At 47.0% G+C, this 24577-nt stretch overlaps 1 protein-coding gene across 1 annotated transcript; it reads right to left on the bottom strand.

Annotated features, from left to right (window-relative positions):
• Window positions 1-125: 125 nt before the first annotated feature.
• Window positions 126-4120, bottom strand: LOC121360623 (transmembrane protein 45B-like). The gene is made up of 5 exons (XM_041480599.1): window positions 3937-4120; window positions 3237-3449; window positions 2034-2218; window positions 925-1070; window positions 126-243 (listed from the first exon to the last, which is right to left on the bottom strand). The coding sequence occupies exons 1-5, from the start codon at window positions 4118-4120 to the stop codon at window positions 126-128; spliced, it is 846 nt and encodes a 281-aa protein (XP_041336533.1).
• Window positions 4121-24577: the final 20457 nt, after the last annotated feature.

Raw genomic sequence — 24577 nt, forward strand, 5'->3', positions numbered from 1 at the left:
TCAGCCTTCCTCCCAGCAGCACCACGGGGGCACCTCTCACTCTTCCAAACAAAAATATTTCATTCTATTTGTTTCTTCAGGAAAAGGGACTGTTCATGTATTTGGAGCAGGAGTTTGTACCCTCTTCACTCTTCATCAGAGCCGTTCAAGAAGGCAGCTTGGGAGCTGCTGTCACACTTCTGCTGCCGGACCCCCAGGCTGATGTAGGGCTCTCCACTGCCTCTCCGGAGCCTCTGGAGACAGCTGCAGCACAGGAGCAATAAATCATTGCTAGAAAAAAACCCCAACCTAATGCCACTCACCAGAACCCTCATTCTAGAGGTCCTAAAATGCTATTGATGGGGGATTGAGTGTTTTTTGTCCTATATAAAGTCTATTTGATGGCATGGACTGAACTATCCATACTGTAGCTTGCACAGCATCGCTCAGAGCATCCCTTAAAGTGGGATAATCTTCTCATTCCCTTGGAAAAGCCAAGCTGGGGGCTGGTAATGTCTTCGTTTTTGTACCTCTAAGAATTCAGTGACCTTCAACTGCTCTGAAGTCCTTGCACAGCAGAGTATGAAGTGCCAGGGGGTCCTGCTAATGCTTTGATATCTCTGTCAAACGAAAGTTTGACTTCAGCACTCATTGCAGAGGAAAATAAGCAGTGTGACTTCCAGGAGCACCTCTAGGGACTCAGTTTTTGACTTCCTCCCATTTAATGTCCGTGCCTCTTGCTGACACTGTTTTGCATTCTGTGCACTCAACAAATACTGTGCCCTAAAACCTGCAGTATTCTGGGACTGTTTATTCAGCTGTGATTTTGTACTGCAGGAGGGGCTGGGTTACATCTGTCTCACTACAGACATCCCACCCTGCCTGCTACCCCAGACCTGCCCCTGTTCCTGTCCCAGCCCATCCCAGCCCCTGTCCCAGCCGTACCAGTAAGCGAGGGTGTAGTTCACAGCCAGGATGGCCACAGCAGCTGCCCAGTGCCAGAAGAAGCACATCATGAGGAACATGATGTTGCTGTGATCATTCTCATCCCACACAGGACCTCCCCATGGCTGGAACAGCACAACACCGATCTGGGTGGAACAAGAAGTTGGTGGAACAACTACACTGGGAAAAAAAATTATAGAATCCCCAAATGCCAGAATGGTTTGGGTTGGATGGGACCTTAAACAACCTGTGCCAGAGCTTCATCACCCTCACAGAGTTACCTTTTTTCATGTGGTGACCAAGGAACTTGAGCCCTGACCAGGATAGCGGTTTTTGCTGAGAGTGAAGTTCATCCTTGCAATGAGAGGCCACACAAAGTAAATCTGTGCTTAAGATATCTTTTTCTGTTCAATATCCAGACACAATTGTCCCTCAGCATTCCAAATTGCAAGCCGTCCTTTAGAAACTCCAGATTTTGTGTTTTACAAGCTCAGCCCAGTTTTTTACCTCTGAATAAAGGCTGGTTTGAGCTAGTACAGCCTTGAAAAAGAGAAGGGAAAGTGGTTTAGTTTTGGGGTGGTTATTTTGGTTCTTTTGTTGTTTGTTTATTTTTGGCTGGTTGGCTGGTTGGTTGGTTTGGTTTTGTTTCTTTTTTTGTTTGTTTGGGGTTTTTTTGGACAGCTTAGTTTTGAGAGCAATTATCTCCAACTGATTTCTTTGCTTTTCCAACTCCTACCAAAGCAAGCAGCTGGCTGTATTTTAACTCAGCTGTTTTATTGCTGGTGGGGTTTGTATCTTTTCACTAAACCAGAGGGAGGGCTGCAGGGAGCATTAGACACATTAAGCAATTAGAACTTGGTCATTAGGTACTGTAAAATGTTGCTCACTTGCTTTTGCTCTTCCCCCTGGAGAAGCATTGAGGCAAAACAAACAGCTCTTGCAGCAGGAGCAGCCATCAGAGATGACCTGTGATAAGTAAATTTTCATTCTGGGTTATGAGCTATTTATGAAGTGAGCCTGGCAAAATAATCCTTGGGAGATGTGTGATTGATACGTGATGTACAACTTGTTCCCCCCTTGTCCCTTTGCTTCATTGCTCTGGGACGGACCTGCCAGAACCACGTTCCCTGGACGATGGTGATGTGGGCTCGGAACATCTCCAGGACAATGTTGTCACGGAGGAAAACCTCCAGCAGGATGCTGCCAGCCCCAGCGAAGATGGTGATGAGCAGCAGGGAGTGGATGTGCTGATCCAACAAGGGGCGGTGAAGGACATGGTAATAGAAGAGACAACCTGCCAAAACACAAGCCTTGCTTAGAGCAGCATTACCAACAACAGCCACGTCCACCGAGCTGAGTAAATCACCTGCCTGGATGGCAAATTGAGACAGGCCATCATGGAAAGAGGGGACTCCATGCAGCACCATCCCCTAGGCCTCCTGGCATCCCAGCATCCTGGAAGGATGAGATGCCCAACTTGGAGCAGGAGGATCTGAGCAAGCACAGGGTAGTTTTCTTCCCACATCTGTGCCATCACCTCTTCAGATGACCCTTCCCTTCTAGCCAGGCTTCTGCTGTGTCCTTCTTTCTTATTGCTAGACTTCACCATTTTTTGGAAGCTGTAAATGATAGATTTCCTGGTCTTACATGCCAAACTGTGCATGTGGAGCTGCCCCTGCTGCTGCTGCCTCAAAAACTGCTGTGATTGGGAAAGGAAAAATAACAGGAGCTGTGCCTTCATTAAGGAGGGTTCTATATAAACAAGGCCTTCTTTTCCCATAGGAGAGTGTTGGGACTAGATGATCCTTAAGCTTCCTTCCCAGCCAAGTCTTTATATGATTCTGTGATCCAGAAGGGGTCTGGAATCCCAGCTGGCGATTTGCAAGGCAGCCTGAGGACAGAATGATATTTGTGATGTGCTGAAACTGAAATAAATCACTTAAAATTGCCACGTGCCATGCAAGAAGATGAGGCTAATGATGCCTGCAGTGCAATTAATGGCTCTTGGGGGAATATGGGGCAGGAGAACAGCCTGTGGATGGCAGAGGAATGCAGAGCTCACCAGCCATTTCTCATAACAAGGAACCTCATTCTGCTGCTTTGCACTGCAGTAGCCTCAGAAATCCCAAACCAGAACCTAACCGTGACTGTATTTCCCGTCTCATTCCATCCCAATCTGCCATAATACATCCCCTACAATGTGTCCTATCTCCAGAGGCATCTGGACCCATACCTCAGTCAGGCAAATTTTAGCACTTCTCTGACTTGGTCTCCAATATCCACCCCCAAATTAAGCACCACCTTCTACCAACCTTCAACGAACACGGCCACGGCCAACATGAGGCGATCCAGACCCTGCGGCACCACCTGGGAGATGTAGGTGAAGACATCTACCACCCCGGAGAGTCCATAGAAGAGGTACATGGTGGTGTGCTGCCAGTTCATCAGCTTCACCCAGTCGTGCTTCTCCCCGCTGTACAGGTACAAGTGGGGACCATCGGGGACAAACTGCTCCGCCAGCATCCCTGCAGGACACCCAAGAGCATGGAGTTTCTGGGGGTTTATTTGCAATGGTTGAGACTACCCCTTGCTGCGGGGGGTTCTGAAGCAGGAACTGGTGAGTTTGCATTAGAGAGAAAAGACTGGACGGAAAAATCAGGCCTGTGTTTATTGGCAGCTCAGCTTTGAGAAGGGGTATGAGACTTGCTTTTCCACATCAAACTGTACCAGAGATCAAGTCAAGATGGACATCAAGGATGCATCCAGGCTGCCCAGGGTAGTGCTGGAATCACCATAGTTGGAAGTATTCAAAAATATGTGGATATAGTGCTCAAGTTCATGGTTTAATGGTGCACGTGGCAATGGTTAGTGGTTGGACTTAGTGATCTAAGATGTCTTTTCCAGCCTTAAAGACTCTCTGATACTTCCACACCTGGACCAGTTTCTATGGAGTCAGGGCTCCTGTACAGTCATCAGTGAATACTGGCATAGCAAGTGAAATATATCCCTTACCTATTAGAGAAAAGAGGATTTTGATTCCCCCTTCAATGGCATCCACACGCTGGAAACAGTAAGCCCTGTGGGATTTTTTATTTACTTTCTGGCTGAGATACTGCAGTGGGTATTTCACAGACCACCAGAGGCCAAAGAGCAGGAAGAAGCTGCCTGGAAGTGCATGACCCTTAAAATTCGCCATCCTCTTCTGACTACAAGGCAAAGAAAAACAATGTAGTTATTCAATTTACACAAGTTATTTGGCATAACTCTGGGAAAAAAATAGGATTTCCCTTTCAGGGAGGATTGGAGCAGGCTTGACCAAGCACATGGGAATAGGAAGGAGCACTGGGAACCCCTGGGACGTCTCTGAGGTCCTTGCCCCAAGAGTAAAAAATGTCCAAAAAAGCCACAGTTGTTTCAAAAAACCCAAAATCTGCTGCAATGTCTGACATATCCCAGCCTGAACCTTTAATTCCAAGGATCTCTCTCAGCAGTAGGTCCTGCTTTTCTTGCTATTCTGAAAGTATTAACATAAGGGTCTGCTGCAGACCAGGTAGGACAGATAATACACAGGGAAAACAGGAATGTCTAGGAGTAAACAGCAGAGTGTTTCTTTAGCTCCATGAACAGCCACAGAAGTGGTGTGCAAAGTCCAAATTTTTTTAAAATCTCTGGAATTATTTCAGGCAGTGGAAGAGGTGAAAAAATCCTGCACTTATTCCACAAACCAAAGCATTTTGTTAAAAATATACCTTCAAAAATACCCCAAAAGCTGCTGGAAACAAAACATTGTGGGTTTGGGCAAACAAATCAAGTTGTCCCCTGCATCCTGACCTGCTCACACTCCTTTTTTCCTCTCCTGAGCATCCCTAAACCAGGACTTTCACCAAGCTGCTGGAGCCTCTGTGCCGGAGTGCACACACACATGGTTTGCAGGTTACTGGGGGACCCATTTCCTGGGAGAATTACAGCAATTAAACCCAGCCAGCTCCTGTTTGCTGTTTGCTTCATTAGGCTGAGAACCGATCAGCTCTTTCATGTGGGCACAATCATATGTTTGAGGGCTGCCTTGGTGAGAGGTGGTGTCAGACTGGGCAATTAGGAATGTTTTAATTCATAACAAGGCTGTGCTGCTGGTGCCCAGGGCTTCCTTCTCTGTTTAGTTACTTCTCTGTACCAATCCACACCTAACCATGGGCACAAACTGTCTCACTTGTGGAGTGGATGCTGACCCTCCACATAGCAGGAGTTGCATGGTTTGGAGCTGGATCTGACCTCCCCATCCCAGACATCCTGATTATCCTGAAACTGCCTTCCCCAGCAGCATTTTGGGCTTCTGTCCCCCCTTGCAGAAAATATAAACCAAAAATATTATTATTCTGCTGTTGCACAGGGGATAATTGTGTGGGGTTAAACATGAGTTGTGTTGCTCTCAGCTTTGGAGAAAGGGAGTTGTTTCTTTGGCTTTACTACTATCTGATTTCAGGCTGGTTTCTCCCAGGGACACCTTGTTTCATCCCTGGAAGTCCACGGCTGGTGCAGATACCATCTCCCAGAGGAGTCTGTCCCCAAGCAGGAAAATCCACAGGGTTAAAACTAATCTCTTAAACCCCTGCAACCAACGTGCCTGATGCAAGCTGGTTTAACCAAACAGCCAACCCAACAGCTCGAGCAAAGCAAACATAGGCTCCGTGTGCAAACACCACCCTGGCAGATGCAGCCACAAAGGGCAGCACACAGGGCTGGTATTCCTGCAGTGCCACCAGGCTGGTTTCCATCCTGTCTTCACCAAGCACCTCTGAGCTATCCCTGTGGGTTCATGAAGATGAATTTAGGGGGGATTTAATCCAAGAATGGAAAAGCTGTGCATGGAAAGGGCATGGTATGAGCTGGCAGCATTGCAGGTCACTATTAGCACTGCAGAGTTCTGCCTTATTTCGTGACTTAAAAGGAAAGATTTATTGACAAAGGGTGCCTTGGGTAATTAAACAGAAAATCAAACCAAGATGCTGTTTACCAGCAGGGCTAGCACAGTCCAGTGGGTTAATACAATCATTTCTGCAGTCCTTTGAAAGGGGCAATTGGGGAATGGGAGCATCCAACTGTTTCCCTGTGACTAAGGGAGCAGCATTCCCAAGCCATGGAGAGGGCTGGAAAAAAAATCTGCATTTTCTGGGTAAGTAGAGAATCTCACCATATACATGAAATGGGGGTAATGGCTTTAAACTGAAAGAGGGGAAATTTAGATCTGGTACAAGGAGGGATGATGAAATATTGGGGTAATAAATGGAAGCAGAACCAAACCCATCCCAGAATACCACAAGAAGGATTGCTGTCATATTCTCCTGTATTAATGCTACAATTATAACATGACCATAGCAATATACAGTCAAATATATAACTGATATAGCTCTTGCAGTTACATATTAAAGGCTGATATAAAGTGGGGCCTGATGATTTTCCAGCTGAGATTGATGCAGTCAAACTGGGATGACCTGAAGGATACACTGATCAATCACAATTAAAAGATCAGCTAAGTGGGGTATGCACAGCCACCTTACAGTGCTTATGTGATCTGGGCTGAGCTCAGGGGGTCATGGGGACTCTTTTGGGGTGGCTGGTCTCCATTCCTGCCTTACAGCAAGGAGCACATGGCTCAGCTGGGACATGTGACCAGCAAAACTATTTCTCCTGCTTCTCTTCCTCCTCTGAAAAACATGCAATAGCTAAGCACAGGGGAAAAAAACAGCCACAATTATGTTGTGCCCTGAGGCAAACAGCTCTTGTTTATCCCTGTAGCTCCAAAGGAAGTGAGACACAATCAGCAGAGAAAAGAACAAGTTGAAGGTCCAGTGGGTGCTGGTGTTGGTGGCCACAGCCACCATCCCAGGGCATCCCTGCTGAATGTGACTTTGTCCCTTCCCTTATCACCCAGCCATGTTTGGCAACACCCCCCTGTCCCTGCTGGCTGCTGGCTTGTCATTTGTGCTCTTTGCCCCCGGTTTATTATGGTACCCTACCCTGTGTCTGCTTAATGATTTACTGTTTCATCTGCTCTTATCACCTCCCAGAGAGGCTGGTTTTTCTTGGTTTATAGCTACTGCACCCAACCACCAGGGGAGGCATCTGGAGGATGGTAAGGAGTCTGAGAGCCCGATTAGGCTTTCACCTCCTTCCTCTCACACTACCCTGGCAGCCACAAACTCTCTTTTTAGCCACCTGGCTAAAACCTGGGCCATTTTACTATTCCAAATATCTCATTCGGTTTCCTGAAGGATGTTTTTGGTTTTGTTTTTTGTGGGTTTTTTGGTGTTTTTTTTTTTAAGTCCACTGATAGTGTCTCAGTCAAGGCATCACTTCCATTTTCCCCAGCTAGAAAATCACAGTCTAAAGGTCACCAGAGGGCAGAGCTGACAGCCATCACCCCTACAATTAACTTTGCCCTTCAACCTGTGTGAATCAGGCAGTTCAGACACACCAGAGCTGGTTTGCTCACTGTACCTGTGCTTGGCTCTCAGAGCATCTGTGGGTGACAGGGATGGTCCCCAGGGAAAGGCTGACTCAGGGAAGAGGAGAAATGTCTTGACTTGCGAAAAAACCACCCAAGTTGAGCTCAGGCTGAGGTGAGGAATGCACTGAGTTGTGTATCTGGAAATAATGAAGCTATTTCCAGCCTTCCAGAAGGGCTCTTGTGTTGAATCTGCAGTTGCAGCAACACATCAAACCCAGACCTACAGACTAACAGCAGCTGAGGTGCTGTGCTCAAAAAACCATCCTCAGTCAGCCCCTTCCCTGTCCTGCAAGTCCTCTGTGTGTCTCCCTGAATACAACATAACCCCACTGCCCAAACCTGACGGGGATGGCAGTGAGTGAGCTATCTCTGACAGAGGAGTGAGCTATCTCTGCCTCTGAGGACAGAGAGATGGCAGGAGACACCCAAAAGGTATCAGGAGAGGCATCACTGGCAGTGATAAGCTCTCCTGTACCCGGTGCTGCCTCACTCATTACCAGCACTGTCTTATTTGTCTGCCGAGGCACTGATAATCATAGCAGCAGTTCCATTAGCTCCCACAGGAGCTGGATCCCTAATGCATTAATGTCAGGCTAAAACCCCACTCTGAACCATTTCGTCTCATTATCGTCGGGCTCTCTTTTCCCTCTGTCTCTGTCCACACCAGGGAGTGTTAACAGTGACACTGAACAATCATCTTCCTCATACTGGCAAGCTCAGCTGCTGCTGCAAAAGCAGGAAAGCAACATTTCTGCCTCTAAAGGATCCTTAAGGCATTTGGACTTAGGTTAAAAAATTATCATGATCATTGAACACTATTAGGCTCAATTGCCAGGAAGTATCTGAAGGACCATCAGGTACAGCAGGAGCTTATGCAGTGGCTGCAGACAGAGAACACAAACTGAGATAATCCATCCTCCTGAAATGGGAAAGTTCAACATGAAAGTTCAAACAGGGATGAAAGCTTTAAATTCAGGATGCTGGACTAGAGGTCTATTTAACAGACATAATGGATCCATCTGGAAAGAGACACTGAGGGAGAGAGATACAAAAACTAGTGATGGAGAGGTTATACAGCTCTCTGCTCCTTCTTCCTTATGCTGCCTTCATTTGTCTCCTGTTTTATGAGCCCCTGGTCTGGATTCTCCACCCCTATCCTTGCTCTGAGCCCTGTCATCAGGGAAGCAGCAAGAAGCTACATCCCAGGAAAGAAAGCTGAGAAATGAAATAAATTAGTCAAAGCCTAATTACAGGGGCTCAGAACAGGCACTGTCATTCCTTTGTGACCTGCATTTGTTCATTTGTGGTTTTAAGACAGTGAGGTCTGACTTTAAAAAGTACCTGTTGGGGAAAATGCATTTTACCATCTCCAAAGCCATTTTTCTTTGCCTCTATGTGATGGTGAAGATATTAAAGTGCTTTCTAAAGGAGTGGATGCCATCTGTGCCCGGAACTGCCTCCCTTGCTCCATGATGTGCAATGGGGCAGCCCTCACTCCAACAACCCCTCACAGGTACCAACCCAAAATAAACTCAAAGCCAGCATTATCACCATCAAAAATGCCACAAAAATCGGTATTTATAGAATCCTGGAATCACAGAACAGTTTGGGTTGGGGGGAATTTCAAGATAATACAGTTCCACTCCCTGCCATGGACAGGGACACCTTCTACTAGATGAGGTTGCTGCAAGTCCCATCCAACTGGCCTTGAACTCTTCCAGGGGTGGGAGAGCCACAATTTTGCTGGATTCCACAACTTCTCTGGGCATTTTCCAAAGAGGAGATGAATACTTGCCCTCAAATTGTCCCAATTGCCCCAGAAAGTGACACAGGTTAAGCACTGGGTGTCTCCAACATCCCTCAAGGAAAACCATCCAAGACAAAGGATTAAAACCATTTCCATTGCAATATATACCCAAAATATCCATAAAACACAATATATCCTAAGCCTGCTGAGTACCACTGTTTGTCCCTGGGTACCCCAGAGCTGTGGTCCCCAACATCCCCCTCCACAAGCACCTGGAGTCTTGGCCGTCACACCCCGTCCTGCCAAGGTGAGGGGTTGGTCATTTTAATGATAAGCTGGTAGGAAGAATGGAAGAAAGAAGGAAAAAAACCTTTCCCTGCAGCACAGGTGGCCCTGCCCACAGCAAGGGAGATGGCATGAGATGAGCTTTAAGGTCCCTTCCCACCCAAACCATTCTGGAAGTCTACAAATACAAACTGTGATGTTTTAGGCACTAGAAGTGACTTTTCTAGGCATTGCTGTGGGTAGAGGAGGTTTTGGTGGGGAGGGAGTGGGGAGAGAGTTTTTGGTTCAGTGCACGCAGCAGCAATTTCAGTTTGGCTGTGAGGCAGAGGTTTGCATTTAATTTGGCTGGGAGAGGAGCAGGGAGCCAGCAAAGGCTCCTTGTAGAGTGGCAAGGGAGTTTTGGGGCCCTGCTGGCCCCAGGCTGTCCCTCTCTCACCTCTGCTTGCTTTGGGGCCCCACATATCATGTTTACTTTTCAACTTCCTCCTTAGAAAAAGTTGCTGCAGGTTCGCTGGGCTGTCCCATTGCCTCCCAGCCCAGCAGGGACAGCAGCAATCCCCTGTGAGCCCCTCCACGGGGACCTCAGAGCAGGGCAACTCCCCGGTGTGCTGAGAACAATTAAATCTCTTCCCAAATTTGTTTTCCTAAGGGAAGCAGTGATTCATACACCCTGACCCCTCTCTTCTCTCCCCATGGAGTTTGGATGCCAAATTGAGGGGTTCACAAAGGGCAGGCAGGGGGTCCCTTCCCACCCCATGGTGTGGGGTGACCTCCCCCCTCCCATGCCAGCCCTTGCCTGCAGAGCCTTACCTGTCCTGGTGATCCTGGTGCTGCACCTGCTCCCAGGTGATCTGTGCTCCTCCCCTGCCTGTGGCACCCGCCTCACCTGCCTCCTCCCTGCCTCCCAAACCACAGCTGGGAGAGAAAGGTGACCCTGGACACAGAAATCCCCCACTCCTGGGCACACCAGGTGCTTTAATTTGCAGTTTTATCCCGCAAAAGTAATCCAGGATTTGCTGAATTCTGGCTGTCTCAGGTCTTTTCCCCTCCAGATCTTAATTTTCCTAGATTTTGTACAATGATTAAATTTCCTTCAGAGTTCCCCATTATCCACCTCATGTAGGGTGGGACAGAGGGGACCTGTGTGGGGCATCACCCCCCACTCCCAGGTGCCTGCACCCCTCATTCCCAGAACACTGCAGTAATTGTTAACTGGATTAACTCCTTCAAAGCACTTCCTTTTCCATTTTCCATGCTTCCCAGGTTTGATGGATGCCCCTCCTAGGACACCCACTCCTAACCCATATTTCAACTCCAAATGCAATTTTCTGACCAGGCCTCCTATAAAGCTGAGTTTATCCTTAATAATACTTTCTGCTTTCATCTCCAGTCCTGCAAGTGCTTTACAAATGTTAAATAATTAACCCTCATGACACCCTTGGGAGGGAGAGAAGCGTTATTATGGCTATTTGTAAAGGAAGCTCTGACAGGGCCTTCTGTGCTCCAGCCCTGGGTTTTACTCACTTTTAGGGAGCAGTGCAGCTACTTACAGCACTGAGAACAACTACACCTGCCACAGGGAATTTGTAGTAAGAAAGCTGGATTTTATTGTTTTAAATATATCCACCTTGATTTATAAATGACTTGAGGTTTAGAAGAGCTCTCTGCCAACCATGTCTTTTTCTTTTATTATTATATTACTACTTTGATTTATTGACATAAAATCTATTCCATCTCCTTGTCCCAAATGTTGTTTAAACAAATGAGTTCTTAAATAATAAATAATTATCAATTAATCCATCTTTCTCACCTCCCAGAAAGGTAAGTGCTGCTGGAAGGGAGGAAGCATCCCACAGTCATCCTCTCCTTCATCAGCAGTGGGGTTGGATGTTCAAACCCTCTGTTTTTCAGGTGGGAGAATTCAATTTTTCTAGAGGCAAAAGCCAAGCTGCAGGTATCTCTTGTCTTTCATTAAATTGTTTCACAAATATCCCAGGAGCCTGATGGTGTTTTGTGTCCCACAAACCCTGGAATAAATCAGAATTAATTGAGGGGTTTACACTCACCCTACTCCAGGCACATAGAAGGATTTACCAGAAATTTACCAGATTTACCCAGAAAACTACCCCCAAAACTGTGGCTGAGGAACAAATTGAAGGAAAACAAATGTTGAGATGCAGGGCCCAGGAAAAAAGAAGAATTATTTAGCCTGGGAGTTGCTACAAGTTCATGAAAAATACCCCAAGAGATGTCCAAAAATGCAAATGAGACCCCAAAAAAATGCCACAGAAAAGTCTTGGTCATGAGTGATGAAGTTGCTGTAGCTGTTACATAAGAAAGACTGAGTTTAGCTAAAAATGAAACCTTAAGTTAAACGTGATTCTGAAATGGGAGCTTGTTCCCACCCAAAGCTCTGCTGAGTCATGTTGGTGTTTCTTGGCTACCAGGAAATCTGCACCTTCAAATATTTGCAGAACAAAATAATGGGGTGTGTAGGGAGGTGGATCTTACTCTAGGGAAACAAATAACCTCTCCGGGAGTATTTATTGTAGTAAAGACCCTCCCTGATCTGGTGTTACACAGAACATCTCATTTCCAAGTGGTCGTGAACAGTCATTTCCTGATAAGACACATCAAAACCTGAGGTCATCTCCACCTTACATCCATAACTTCCTGGAGCTCAACCACTCTTAAAACCTTCACAGTTCCTTAGACAGCCTTGAAACCACATGTAAAGGCTGTAAATTCTTTGGACATGTGTCCAGGTCAGGCTCTCACTATCCACAGGCACTGGGCTACCACTGGACATGGGAATTCTGGTCAGCACAGCACATCCAGCCTAAAAAATGAGTCCTGATCAGCAACTTTTCTGAATCTTGCCTTCCTGTGAAATCAGTCCTGAAAAAAAATTTCAGAATTCCTATTCTAGGAATTTTTGAGGCCTCAAAAAAGCTCTTCTGTGTCCTGCCCATCTCTAGTTTTCCACCTACTGATGTCTATTTTCTCCCTGCTTATCTCACGCAGAGCTGCAGCTCCTAAACATATCCACAGGAGATCTGGCAGCAAAGAACACCCTGGCAGTCTCTTCACATCAAATGCAAAGCTAGGCATGACCAAGAAAACAGGAGTTTGCTTCTCTGGGAATCATCACAGTACTCTGTCTGGTTAGACAATACCTGCAGTCTCCATGGATGCAGCTTGGGGTGCAGGCTGGAGTGTGCTGTGGGAGTGATGCTCAGAGAGAGCTCAGAACTAGCAGCTCAGAGAAATGGGGGAAATGATGGTGTGTCAGAGTGAGGAAATTAGTTCCTTCATTTTCCTGTGTTGGCAGAGGGGATGGGTGAAGGAGTCATTTGCCACGTGGCACATATCCAGAGAGAGGAGCTGCATGGGCTGCCTGCAATTTTAAGAGGCAGGAAAATGGGAAAGCAAGCTGGCACACTGGCCAGACACAGATATTTGTCTGGTCCCTTGCTGGAATAGCGATGTATTTTCCAACCAAAATGATGATGTCTCGTTTTCCTTCCCCTCCTCCTGCACCCACAAATCTTGCCTGTGTAACGCAGGCAAAAAGTTTTGTACTTAGATGCTCCCATTTCTAAGTGAGCCACCTCCTGGTGGCACCTCCCTAAGCCTTCCTGGTACCCAGGGAATGATCCCTCACAGCATCCTCCCATCTCAGTGTTGTTTGTCACCTGAGTGCTCACCCATCGTGTGCAACCCAGATTTCCAGTGATGCTGAAGTACCTTGGAACAGAGGAAGGGGCAGAGACCTGCAGCTGCTCCACAGCACCATCACCTGAATTTATTCCTCTCCACGGGCCACTTCAGTTCCCACATACAGAAAGATGCGGAGTGCAAAGTGCCCTGGGGAGATGACAAGGGACCCACCAGACTCTGCCCAAAATGTGACCTAACTCTTGCAAATGCTCTGTTCTCATGCAAAGAGGTTGAGGAAGGAGTTTGCCAGGTGGCAAAAGGAGGAGATGAATAAATCGAATATGGCACAACTGCAGCTGTGGAGAGCAAACAGCATCTGTGCACAGCCAGGAGGAAAAGGGACTGCTTTGGGGCAGAATGGGGCAAGGAAAGGTGACATAAGCAAAGACAACCCCCAGAAATGTCTCTGTTACAGCCCTGTGAAAAGATCCCAGACCCCAGCCAGGTAAGAACAGGCGAGAATTAAATAAAAGCAGGGAAGGCTCAGCCCTGATGTGATTCCAACTGCATCAGTCCCAGTGGATGCCAGAATTTAAGCATGCTTGGACATGGCAAAAGCATTAATAAGGGACAGAAAAGGAAATTTGTGTAGCCAGATGAAAGAAGAGGATGAGAAGGAGAAGGCAGAGCATGAGAAAACAGTGACAGGCAGCAGAGAAGGAGGTTCAGGGAGGGGCAATGAAGGCTAAAGATGAAAACAAAGGCACATAAAAGGAAGCAGAAAAGTGGCAAACCTGTGGGAAATTTTAACAGGATAAAAAAAAAAAACAACTCACAGCTGATGAGCAGTTAAAAAAATAAATGAGAACACAAGGAAATGCACCCCTAAAACACCTCAGATGGAGAGTGACCCATCCAGGAGACGTGCAGGGGAGCTGGGCAATCCTCAGGGCTGTGCCATCAGCATTGTCCCTGGGAGCCAGACAAAATTAAATCTTCACATCCTGGGAGGTTTGATTTGGGGATTTTCCCCCTCCATCCAGCTGCCATTCAGCAATGATGGAGCAAGGGCACATCTCCGTGGCAGAGGGAGGAATATCACCTTCTCAGCCAGGCTCGGCCTTGCTACCCATACCCAGATCACCTAATAAAGCAAGAGGAATTTGGGCAGAGGAATTCATTCACCTTCAACACTTGGAGCTGGAAGAAATGTCTCTGAGTGATGGTGAGATTACTGGGGACATAAAACTGTGAGGAGCCAGAAGGTTCAGCTGTAGTAGGTAATTTCATCTGAAAAGAGAGAAATAACTTCATCATTTTGACATGTTAACACTGAGCCCTTTGCTTTTGAAATTAGAATTGGGAAGTGTCATCCATACTAGTATTTGTTTTTCTTCCTTGTAGTCATCATCTTTACAATCTTCGCCCCTCTTATCCTCCCCTCCAGCACCCCTGCTCCAACTATATTTCCCAAGTAAACATTTTTAATTTCTGTTACATTTAATTTCATTTTCAATCCTAAAAGTTGAATTACCATAAAAAAATACCACAAAAAACTATACCTAGGGTCAGGCAAGAAGACCAAGTTCAAAACCTGGCATTTATTGACCTTTGAGCAATGGAAACACAACTCTGATAGGCTGCAAACCAGCATCTCCCCCACTCTCTGCAGAAGTAACTCTGGATGTCAAAGCAATCCAGCCTTCCCTGTAAATTCATCCCCACAGAGGAGGACGCTTTGGGAAGCAGGTGCTCAAGTTTTTGGGAGCATCCTTCACACTCGAGAGCTTGCACTGGGGATTTGTATTGTTAAATGGCTGAAGAGAGGTGGGAATTGGGGGTTGGAAGGGTTCCTTGTGGATGTAGGGATGTGGGATGCCGCCCCAGCCTCGGGGACCAGCTACCGCACGGTGACCAGACACGTCCCGGACGGGCAGAACGGAACCCCGGAATGTTTGGGAACACTAGGTGGTGCTGAGGGCTCACGGAAAGGATCCCTTTCTGTCACAGAGGGATGCTCCGGGGTGCGAGGGGGAAGGGGGGGCGGGGAGGGGGCAGGGGCTGCAACCCCATTTGGGGGTTGGCTGGAAGCCCAGGTGTGAGCAGCTCCTTGTGTCACTTTGTCACATTCCTCCCTCTCCAAAGGCGCTTGGCCAGCAGCTGGACGGCTGCCCCGGTTTCAGGAAGACCAGCTCTGTCCCAGTTCCTTCTCCCACTTTCCCGCGGTTATACCCGACATCACATCCCTGGTTTCCCATTGGGAAAACTGAGGCACAAGAAGAGGCATTACTCAAGGCGATTCCCAACCCACCCGGCGGCATCTCTTTTCCAGAAAGGAGGTGGAATGGCCTTTTGGGGAGCCCTGAAACAAATGTGAAGCGTTCAAAGCATCCTTCAAAAAATGAGGATTGTGACAAAATGCCAGTTTTCACCACGGATCTCTTTGCTGCTGCAGATTTTACGTGCCCAGATGAGTTTTCAAGCAGCCGGTGAGAAACAAGGGGGCTGTTAATTACGGTGAAACCCACTCAGGGCTGCCGCCTTCTCCCCCTTCACCTCCATTCCTCCTCCGCGGGTTCCGGTTACGCCGCGGGTCCATAAACAGCGTCTGAAATAATTGTGCAGTTGTCAGCGCCGGGCAGGGGAGGGGGGACTATTTTAAAACGCCCGGCTTAGCCACAGGGCCGAGGGGATCGCGGCACGGCCCAGCTGTCCCCGCCGAGCGCGGGCGGGCACTTCAAAGCGCCGGGCGGGACGTGTCAGCGCCAGCCTGTCCTGGCCACCGGCCGGGAAAGGAGCCAGGCTGGCCCGGACGGGCTAATGGTGTTTTGACATGTCTCAAGAGCAATTGCTGGGACTCGGGAGATGTGGGGAGCAGCTGGAAGAGACCTGGGGGTGATGAAGGGAGAAGGGGTGGGCGGTGGGGGAAGCAAGAGGGGGGTTAGTAGGGGATGCAGACGTGGTGAGGTTGTACATTTCTTCTGACTTCAGAAACTGGGGCAGGGAGGAAGCAAAACAGGGAGTGCTGCAGCGCCTGTGCTCCAGTGCTGCAAGTCCCAAATGGGGGAAACAGAGAAATACAGGCTTCAAACTGAAAGAGAGAAGGTTAGTTGGCTATTAGGAAGAAATTTTTCCCTGTGAGGGTGCTGAGGCTATGGCTCAGGTTGCCCAAGGCCAGGTTGGACAGGGCTTGGAGCACCATGGGATGCTGGTGAAAGGATGCAGGTGTCGCTGCTGGTAGAAGGTGCCCCTGCCCAGGGGAGGCAGCTGGAACATGATCTCTAATGTCCCTTCCAACCCAGACTATTCATTTTAGGATTGTATTCTAGAGCCCAGAGGGAAGCACATCTCATCAAAATATTTCTCCTTGTCCTGTACCACTTCTGACAGTGACACAGGTGACACCTCTGCTCACCAGGGCAAAGTTCAGAGTCTGGAAGAAGAGAGAAACACTAAAAACTCACAATCCCATGGGATAACCAAGCTTTGACCATGCCATGGCCATCCAGGCAGAGCTTCCCCATAGCTCCAGGAGAAGAGATAAAATTTTGATGTTGCCTCTAATGTAAGAGCTGATAATTTAGACTATTATCAGGGCCCAACCTGCCATTCCCTCTGGTTAGTGAAGGGCTGGATGGCTGAGAAGGATTCTGTTGTCATCTTGGCTTCTTCTTGTTCTGCTGCTCTGCCTTCATGTGAGCAGGATTGTCCTCCCAGGGTCACAGCATGGTCACTGAGCTCAATCACAGAACCAGAGAATGGTTTGGTTTGGAAGGGCCTTAAAGATCATCTAATTCCCCTCCCCTCCCCTGCCCTGGACAGAGACACCTTCCACTAGACCATAGTGGAAGGTTGCTCAAGGCCATAACCAAACTTGGGCACTTCCAGGGATGGGGCATCAGCCTGCTGGAAAGGGGATGCTCAGCTGGGGCAGCTCTTCCAGATCTACCCATTGCCTGCATGCTTCCCACATTCAGCTTTCCAGAGATCATCAGCAGCATATCCATCCCAGTCACCTACCTATTTACTGTGTGGCACCACTGCCTTGGCCATTGTGGTGAATTTACCCTCCAAGTCAGCCACCCCAGGAGATGACAAGCCCAATGTAGAACAGCTCTTCTTGCCCATGTGCTTCTTGTGCCTCCAAATACTCCATGCACAGGAGATGTGTGGGATGCCTTCAGCCTTGTACCCACCAGGAATGGCTTCCCAAAGCCATCTCCTGTCCTTTCATGAATAATCAACTATTTCAGGTCTCATCTAAAGACCATTTTTTCCTGCATGTCCTGTACACCCAGAATTTCTGGATAACTGTGATGTGCTGGCTGTCCTAACTATTTGGTTAAATAGGCAGAAGTTTGGCAAACTGAAATGGGACTTTTCCTGAAGCCAGGACAAACCACTTAGGAACTTCATGACATCTCTGACAAGCTGAAGACTCAGATTCCCTGCAATGTGAACTCTGAGGATTCCCAGAGCCAGGCAAGAGCCATCTTTCAGCAGCTGTGATCCATTTATAAGGTGGATTTGAACACTTCTGACTGGGGAATGGAGGCAATAGGGGCAGACAAAGGTGGGGAAAAACGGTGTTAATTACCAGTCCATTTGTATGACGTGAAGCTGCCCCGGTCCGTCATCTCATCCCCGTGAGCTGCGGTTTGCCAGGTTTCAGGCTTTCATTCCGGGATTCCAGCGGGACCCGCGTTTCCCCGCATCGCCGCAGGGACGGCAGCTGCCGCCGACTGCTCCTGTTAGAAGGGACCGCCGGCGCTCCAGAAACCATTTCGGCAGCATTTGTCGCAACAGCTCTGCTAATCTTCTCTCTTTCATTTGTCATTATTTTCTCACGGCGGCGCTCCGGCAGCGCAGCCGCCCGGGCAGCGCGCCCCGCGGGCCGGGAGCAGCGCGGCCGCGCTCGGGGCGGCGGGCCGGACAAAGGGACGCGGGGGCGGGAGCGGGGGCTCTGCGAGCAGGACGGGGGGCTTCAAACGGGCTGGGGCTCCTCCGGACGCGATTGAAGTGGGCCGAGGGCTGGAGCCGGCAGCTTTGAGGCAGCCTGGGCCAGCACGACCAAGGATAATTGAACAAATAGTTCATCTGGTGACCCAACAGCTGTAGGTAACAGGCGATTTCCAGAGGATTAGGGGGGAGCTGTGAAAGGGAGGTCCCACGGGAAGCCTAAAACCCTCATCTTGAATTTAACCAGTCAAGAACACATGTTGGAGCCTTTGACTTACTTTTTACACAAATTTCTTCCCTCATCCCACCCCCTTTTTATCCAAACTATTCTGCAAACCAGGACATTTAAGTTGTTGAAGCACAAGGCAGGAAAAATGGGGTCCATGGCAACGAGATGAATTAACAAGTGGTAGTTGATTCCTAAATGGGGTTTTCCTGTTTTATTTTGATCTAATCCTGGCAGTAGCATTATCATTTTTGCCCAGAATTTCCACTTATAGTGTTCATAGCAGCCATCAGCAAAGATGATTTGTCAAACAAAGCTGAGCCCCGATGTGAAGCTGGGTTGTGCTTTACCTCGCAGCCACTGCACATTGAAGCCTTCTCTTTCTCTGCCATGGCACAAATACCCAAAACAAACACCCAGCTGTTGCTTCCCCCAGGGTAAGTCAGAGCAGGTTTAATCCCTAACCCCTCTGCTTTTGATTGCATGTGAATAGATACAGTGAGAGATGAAGATAAGGCATGTTGGGAGTGGGTTGCAGCTCAGCTACGGAAACTGCTTCTACGTCCTGTCCCACGGAGTGCTCCAACCTCAGCCTGAAGGATCTTGTCTGGGAGAGATCATTCCAACTGTACCTCACATTACCCTCTCCAAAGGGAGAGGCTTCATTGGCTCTGAACCAGGCCCTCCTAAAACTGTCTGAAAGACTTCTGGTTCTGACTTGGACCAAGCTTATGGATTTTCCAGGCACAGTTTGCAAGGTCAGAAGCCTTCAGTAGCCAGGTCTCACGTTGCTCAGAGGTCAAATGACAGAGATGTCACTGTACAATTGGGGATTGCCCAGGGAAAGACTCCAGCACACATTGCATCCACTCTCAATCCACCTGCAGACTGCCTCAAAACATGTGAATCCACTACAAACCCACCTCAATCCACCAGCAGACACCCAGAGGAGTGAAACGCACAGAGCATCACCAAGGATGAGCTCACCATGGCCAGACAGACTCAGGATGTGCTGCTGGCTTAACCTCTCTCTCTCCCCGCCTTTGCTGCAGTCAAGACTGCCAGTTTTGATTAAAGAACTCATTTTCAAACAGCAATGAGATGAAACCCCATTTCCCAGCCAGAGGCAGACTCTTGCCACCCACATGGCACAGCACACTTTCCAAATCCAATGCCAAAATCATATACATGTATTCACTCCAAAGCAACCCAAATCTGAGGTTCTCCCCATTTCCTCCCTTTGCCCAAACCACACCACATTTAACTGTGAGGATATGATGGTGTCAATAGGACACAGCAGGTTCCCTCCAAGCCCTCATCTGCAAGAGACAAGAGGACAGAACTGTCAGAAGTGCTCAGTGGCATCCCCTCATCCTTTCCCACCACTCCAGACTCATCTGGACAAACACACAGGAGTAGAGTTAATGACCTAAGCACTATTTTTAGAAAAGTAGTCCTCTGTTGGGTATGTACTTAGCAATCCTCAGAACTGCATCACCAGCAAGGAAACCTTTGGGGATTGGGGGATTGGCTTTGCTTAACTCCAATCACTCAGCAAGAAAATAAACTTTCAAGCCAGTGCCTTGCTGGTACAAAACCGTTTTTACTGCCTTTTTGCCAGAGCATTATTCAGGTTAGTTTTAATTCATAGCCAGTGAGAGCTCCCTGTAAAATTACATCAATTTCTAATTTTTTTTTTTTTTTTTTTTTTTTTTTTTTTTTTTTTTTTTTTTTTTTTTTTTTTTTTTTTTTTTTTGTAGAGGAAAAAACTGTGACAAATTCTGGAGGAGAGATTTGCTGGGGGTTATTAAACCCAGAGCTCTGCAGGCAGATTTCAGTTTAGGGAGGCTGTAAAACACTGACTGCTGAAAACAGCACAATTTACAGAAAAAGGGAAAAAAGGATTGTTCGTGCCACATTTCTCAAAGATCCACAGCCCAAAATTGTCCTTTTTCTTGGTCCTCAGTGAATCTGCAGTTTCTGCTGGGTCTCAGCATGTAAGTTGAAGGGGTGAGTGTGGAGGGGCTAAAGATCCTCAGAGCCTTAGATGTCACACAGCACTAAACTCATTCTTGTCAACTTCTATGTTTGGTGGATGGGGGCGATTTCTAGAGAAAGCCAAGTTCAAGGCAGTTCTAGCAGACTTCATTACATAAACCACAGTTCAAGTGGAAACAGAGGGTAAAACCCTCCACTTTTAAATTATGGGCTGACATTAGCTTAATGATAAGTCTCATTTGTTAGATTTTTTTTTTTCAAGTACTATTCAATCATTCCATTCACTGCAGAGGCCTTAAATTGAATCTCAGCCCTAGAAAATGCATTACTTACTGCTGAATTGATGTCACTGCCAAAGAATTTTCTCTCGGCTTAAGCTGTCTGCAGCAACACGCCAGTGGCATGTTCAAGATCTTTCCTTATTTGTGGAGTGAAATTCCTTGAGTTGGTTCCTCACTTTTCCCCCTTTCCCCACATTTTTATTGAATTCCTTTGTGAGGGTGGGATGTGCCACTAGTGCTGGGGGAGGCTGAAGGAAACAGTGGTTCCCTGCAGATTTCTGTGGCTGATAAAAATGGGAAAGGTTCATGGAATGGTTTGGGTTGGAAGCGACCATGTGCAGGGACACTTCCACCCAGCCCAGATTGCTCCAAGCCCCATCCAAGGCCCTGGCACTGGACACTCCCAGGGATCCAGGGGCAGCCATAGCTCCTCTGGGCAACCTGTGCCAGGGCCTCACCACCCTCACAGGGAAGGATTTCTTTCTCATATTCAACATAAACTCACACTATTTGGTTTGAAACCATTCCCCCTTGTCTTGTCAACCCAGGCCCCTGTCAAAAGACCATGTACACTGCAATAATTTGAAGGTTTCACTTTAAAGCACCCTTAGCTTTGCTTGAGCTTCAGTAGAAATGAAGCATCCTCATTAGTTCATAAACCCAAATATTAATTTCTTTGTTTCTCACTATGGATTTTTCCTGTCTCCCCATTCTGGTACCCAAACCCCAGCAGTGTCCCCTCTTACCTTCCCCCTTCATCTTCTGCCAAAAGACAGCCAGGGCACTATTCACTACCACTTCTTCCTTGTCCCTTGAGACTCATTATCCACTTTTTTTCTTGCCAGTTCTTTCAAATCAGGACTTTTCCACATTTCCATCCCAGTTATTCCTTTCTGTGGCTGTAATAGCTTTCCTTTTTCCCCTTTTGCACCAAGTGAGCAAAGAACTGCTTTTCACCATTTGAAAGCAGAACTGTTTTAATCTTTTGAGCATCGGCTTTATCCAAACATCAGTTTAAAAAAAAAAAAAAAAAGTATGAAAAAAAAATTCAGCAGGTGTTCGTCTGGAACTTTATGCTACCAAAATTGCCAGAGCGGAAAAACTGGCAAAACCCCACAATTTTTCTCCAGGGAATGAGGGAAGTACATTAAACCAGTGTGGGGACCAGAACCTTTCTGATTAATAAAGTTAATTAACTTCTATAAAAGGAGAAAAGGAGGTCAAGAAACTTTTGGCCCAAGATGTCCCACAAAGCCACTGAATTCCCTTTATAAGTACTTTCAGTTTACTGAGATACAGAAAAGAAAAATTCCAGCAAGGCACAAACAGGGAGGAGGAGACTTGGGGCCCTTCCAGCCCCAGAGGTCTCCTCCATCACATGTCTGGGGAGTTTTCCCTCTGGAAAGGGAGAAAACTGCCTGCCTACCAGTTTTTTTTTCAGTTCTTGCAGGAAAGGCAGCCTGTAGCTGAGTGACATTTTAGTAGCTGCTGCTACAGAGGGGTTTCACCTGGAGGTACTTGGAAACACCAAGGCCATTGACCATGCTCATCACACATCCCCTCGAAACCATGCTGCCCTGGCTCAGAGGAAACCCTGTAAATCAACTAAAACAGCTGATATTCTGGAATTATTGCATATTTTCAGCCTAGTAGGAGTCAGGGGGTTCAGTCACAATACAATACAATAGTGTTTCTATAACACCCTTCTCACCCACTCCTGCTTGACTTTTAAAAGGACCCATCAAATCTGCCTTGACTTGGATAGTTTTCCCAACCTCCCAAGCCACAAAGCCTTGGAGTTCATGGCCATTAAACAGGGACAGCATGGAGACATCCCCACAGATGCCAAGGGAGAAGCTCTGGAGAGCAATTATGCAAAACCCAGAAAGGTTTCACATCCTAGGAAGTTAGTCAGATTTACCATCATAACAGTGTGTGAGCACCTGCTATCTGTCTCTCAATAAATATTTGAAGTATCACATTGAATATAGGAAATGTGCTGAAACATTTCTATAGTGCCCTGGGCTCTTTTTATGTGTTCATTTCCTGAAGCGAGATCAATAAAAAAGCACAGTAAGGGGGTCTCAGCCTACTTTTGGTCTCACAGCTTGAAGCCAGGGCTTTGCAAACCCTTCCTTCTCATCTCCAAGGAGAACAAATGCATCAAGCATTTTTGCCAAGCCTTTCACTCTCATCTTATTTCACAACCCCTCTGCCTCTCTCCTATCATCCTCTCTCCCTGCACGTACAATTGCTGGTGTCTTCCCAAACAGATGCACACCTGCAGGAAAAGTTGGCACCTCCTCTTTCCAAGCTGTCATAAAGTCAAATAGTTTATGAGTCTATTGATGACAGATAAATTAATTGCAGAAAATATGAATGACTTAATATTTTGTGTGCTAATATCTTTTTTTTTTCCTTCTCTTAAATCTACATCATGTATATCTCAGGCTATTTGGGTCATGTTCAGATTCCCATGTCTCACCAACTACTTAAGGTGGCAAAGATACCCTGTGGCTTTTGAGCTCCTCCTTTTAAGCATGCAACACAACTTTTTTGGAAAGGTTCTTAATGAACTTTGCTCAGTCCAGACTAAGGATGAAAGGAGCAGGGACTTTTGGGGAAGATTTTTTGCTAGGTGTGAAAGAACTCCCAAATCTCATGGTTCTCACCAGGTACATGCTACCCTGCTTAACCTCAGTACTTGGGCTCTCTTTGAAGCCAGCGGATGGACAGGAGGTAATTCAAACTGCCCTGATCATCTTTGACATCAGCAGTCTTTTTTTTTTGGTGGCTACCAGGTTTGGTTTACTCCCATCCCTGGGCAAGTCCTTGTGGACTCAGAGGGAACCCAAATCATGGATGTGGATGATCTGGATAAGGTGGTGTAAGCCCAGATTGGATTTGGCCACAGCTGCCCTGTCATTCCTGCATGTACTGGTGACTAACCCACTACTACCCAGATAGAGATCTCTAGTCAATATATTAGATCATTGCCTGATATTGATCCAACAAGCCTCAATTATCTGCTTAGATTTAAATGAATTTCAGTGTGTGGATTGAGGACAATCATCAGTGTGTTTTGTGCAACAGAGTATTGATGAGCAGTCAGAAAAACTGACATCGGAAGAATGAGTAAAGATGGTGTTGCTCAGCTGAGAAAAGGGAGGCTGGAGAGGGAGGGTTAACTAAAGCCATGCAAAAATATTTAAGTGAGGTAGTGAAATAACCTCTATAGACTCTCAATAAGTTGAGTAAGAAATAAAGTGAAAATGGAACAAAGGGATTCAGACTGAACTTTGAGAAACTCCTTAGTATAATGAAGAAACAGAAGAGATTTAGAAATAAAATCTATTGACGGGTTTTAAGGATAGGATAGGATAGACAAAAGAGTCAAACATGGGGCAGGTAGGTTAGGTGGTGTTTCAAGTCTGCTCTCCATCTCTGCTTCATAAATTGGCAATAAATCATTTGGCCACAGCATTGTCAATATTGGGAATGAGGTGGATATTTATAAGTAGACATGTTCTTAACTGGTCTGCAGATCTTGCACTGCTAAAGTCAATGGCAGATATTATAAAAGCAGTCCTCCTTTTTCTTTTGATCTGCCATTAAAATAGGAAAACACAGCAGGAATGTTGCTGAGAATAAGAATTAGGATGGTTATGTTGCCTCTGACCCCAAATCTTCGCTGGACTTTAGAATAAGTTCTGAAACTGAACACCCAGTGATGTATTTGGTCTGTAAATGTGATTCCTTATTCTAGCTGAATGATGTCACCCTGCCATTAGGGACAGAAAAGTTATGAGCAGCCACAAATGAGACTGTTGCTCCTACACACCAGCATAAGATTGTTGACTCTGCAGTGCCACCCAAAGTGAACCCTGAGATCACTGCCAACTCTATTACTGGTGGATTTCCCCTGAATTCTGCCACTGAGTCCCATAATCCTTGTCAAACCACTTCACTTCTCCCACTCTCCAGACTGG

Source organism: Pyrgilauda ruficollis, unplaced genomic scaffold (assembly GCF_017590135.1).
Source record: "Pyrgilauda ruficollis isolate IOZ18807 unplaced genomic scaffold, ASM1759013v1 scaffold52, whole genome shotgun sequence".
NCBI classification, from domain to species: Eukaryota; Metazoa; Chordata; class Aves; order Passeriformes; family Passeridae; genus Pyrgilauda; species Pyrgilauda ruficollis.

Coding starts and splice junctions, on each gene's coding strand:
- LOC121360623 (XM_041480599.1), bottom strand. CDS start 4,120: ATGGCGAATTTTAAGGGTCATGCACTTCCAGGCAGCTTCTTCCTGCTC. Junction 2,219..3,236: donor CGTGGCCGTGTTCGTTGAAG/GTTGGTAGAAGG, acceptor GTGTTTTGGCAG/GTTGTCTCTTCTATTACCAT. Junction 244..924: donor AACTACACCCTCGCTTACTG/GTACGGCTGGGA, acceptor CCTGTGCTGCAG/CTGTCTCCAGAGGCTCCGGA.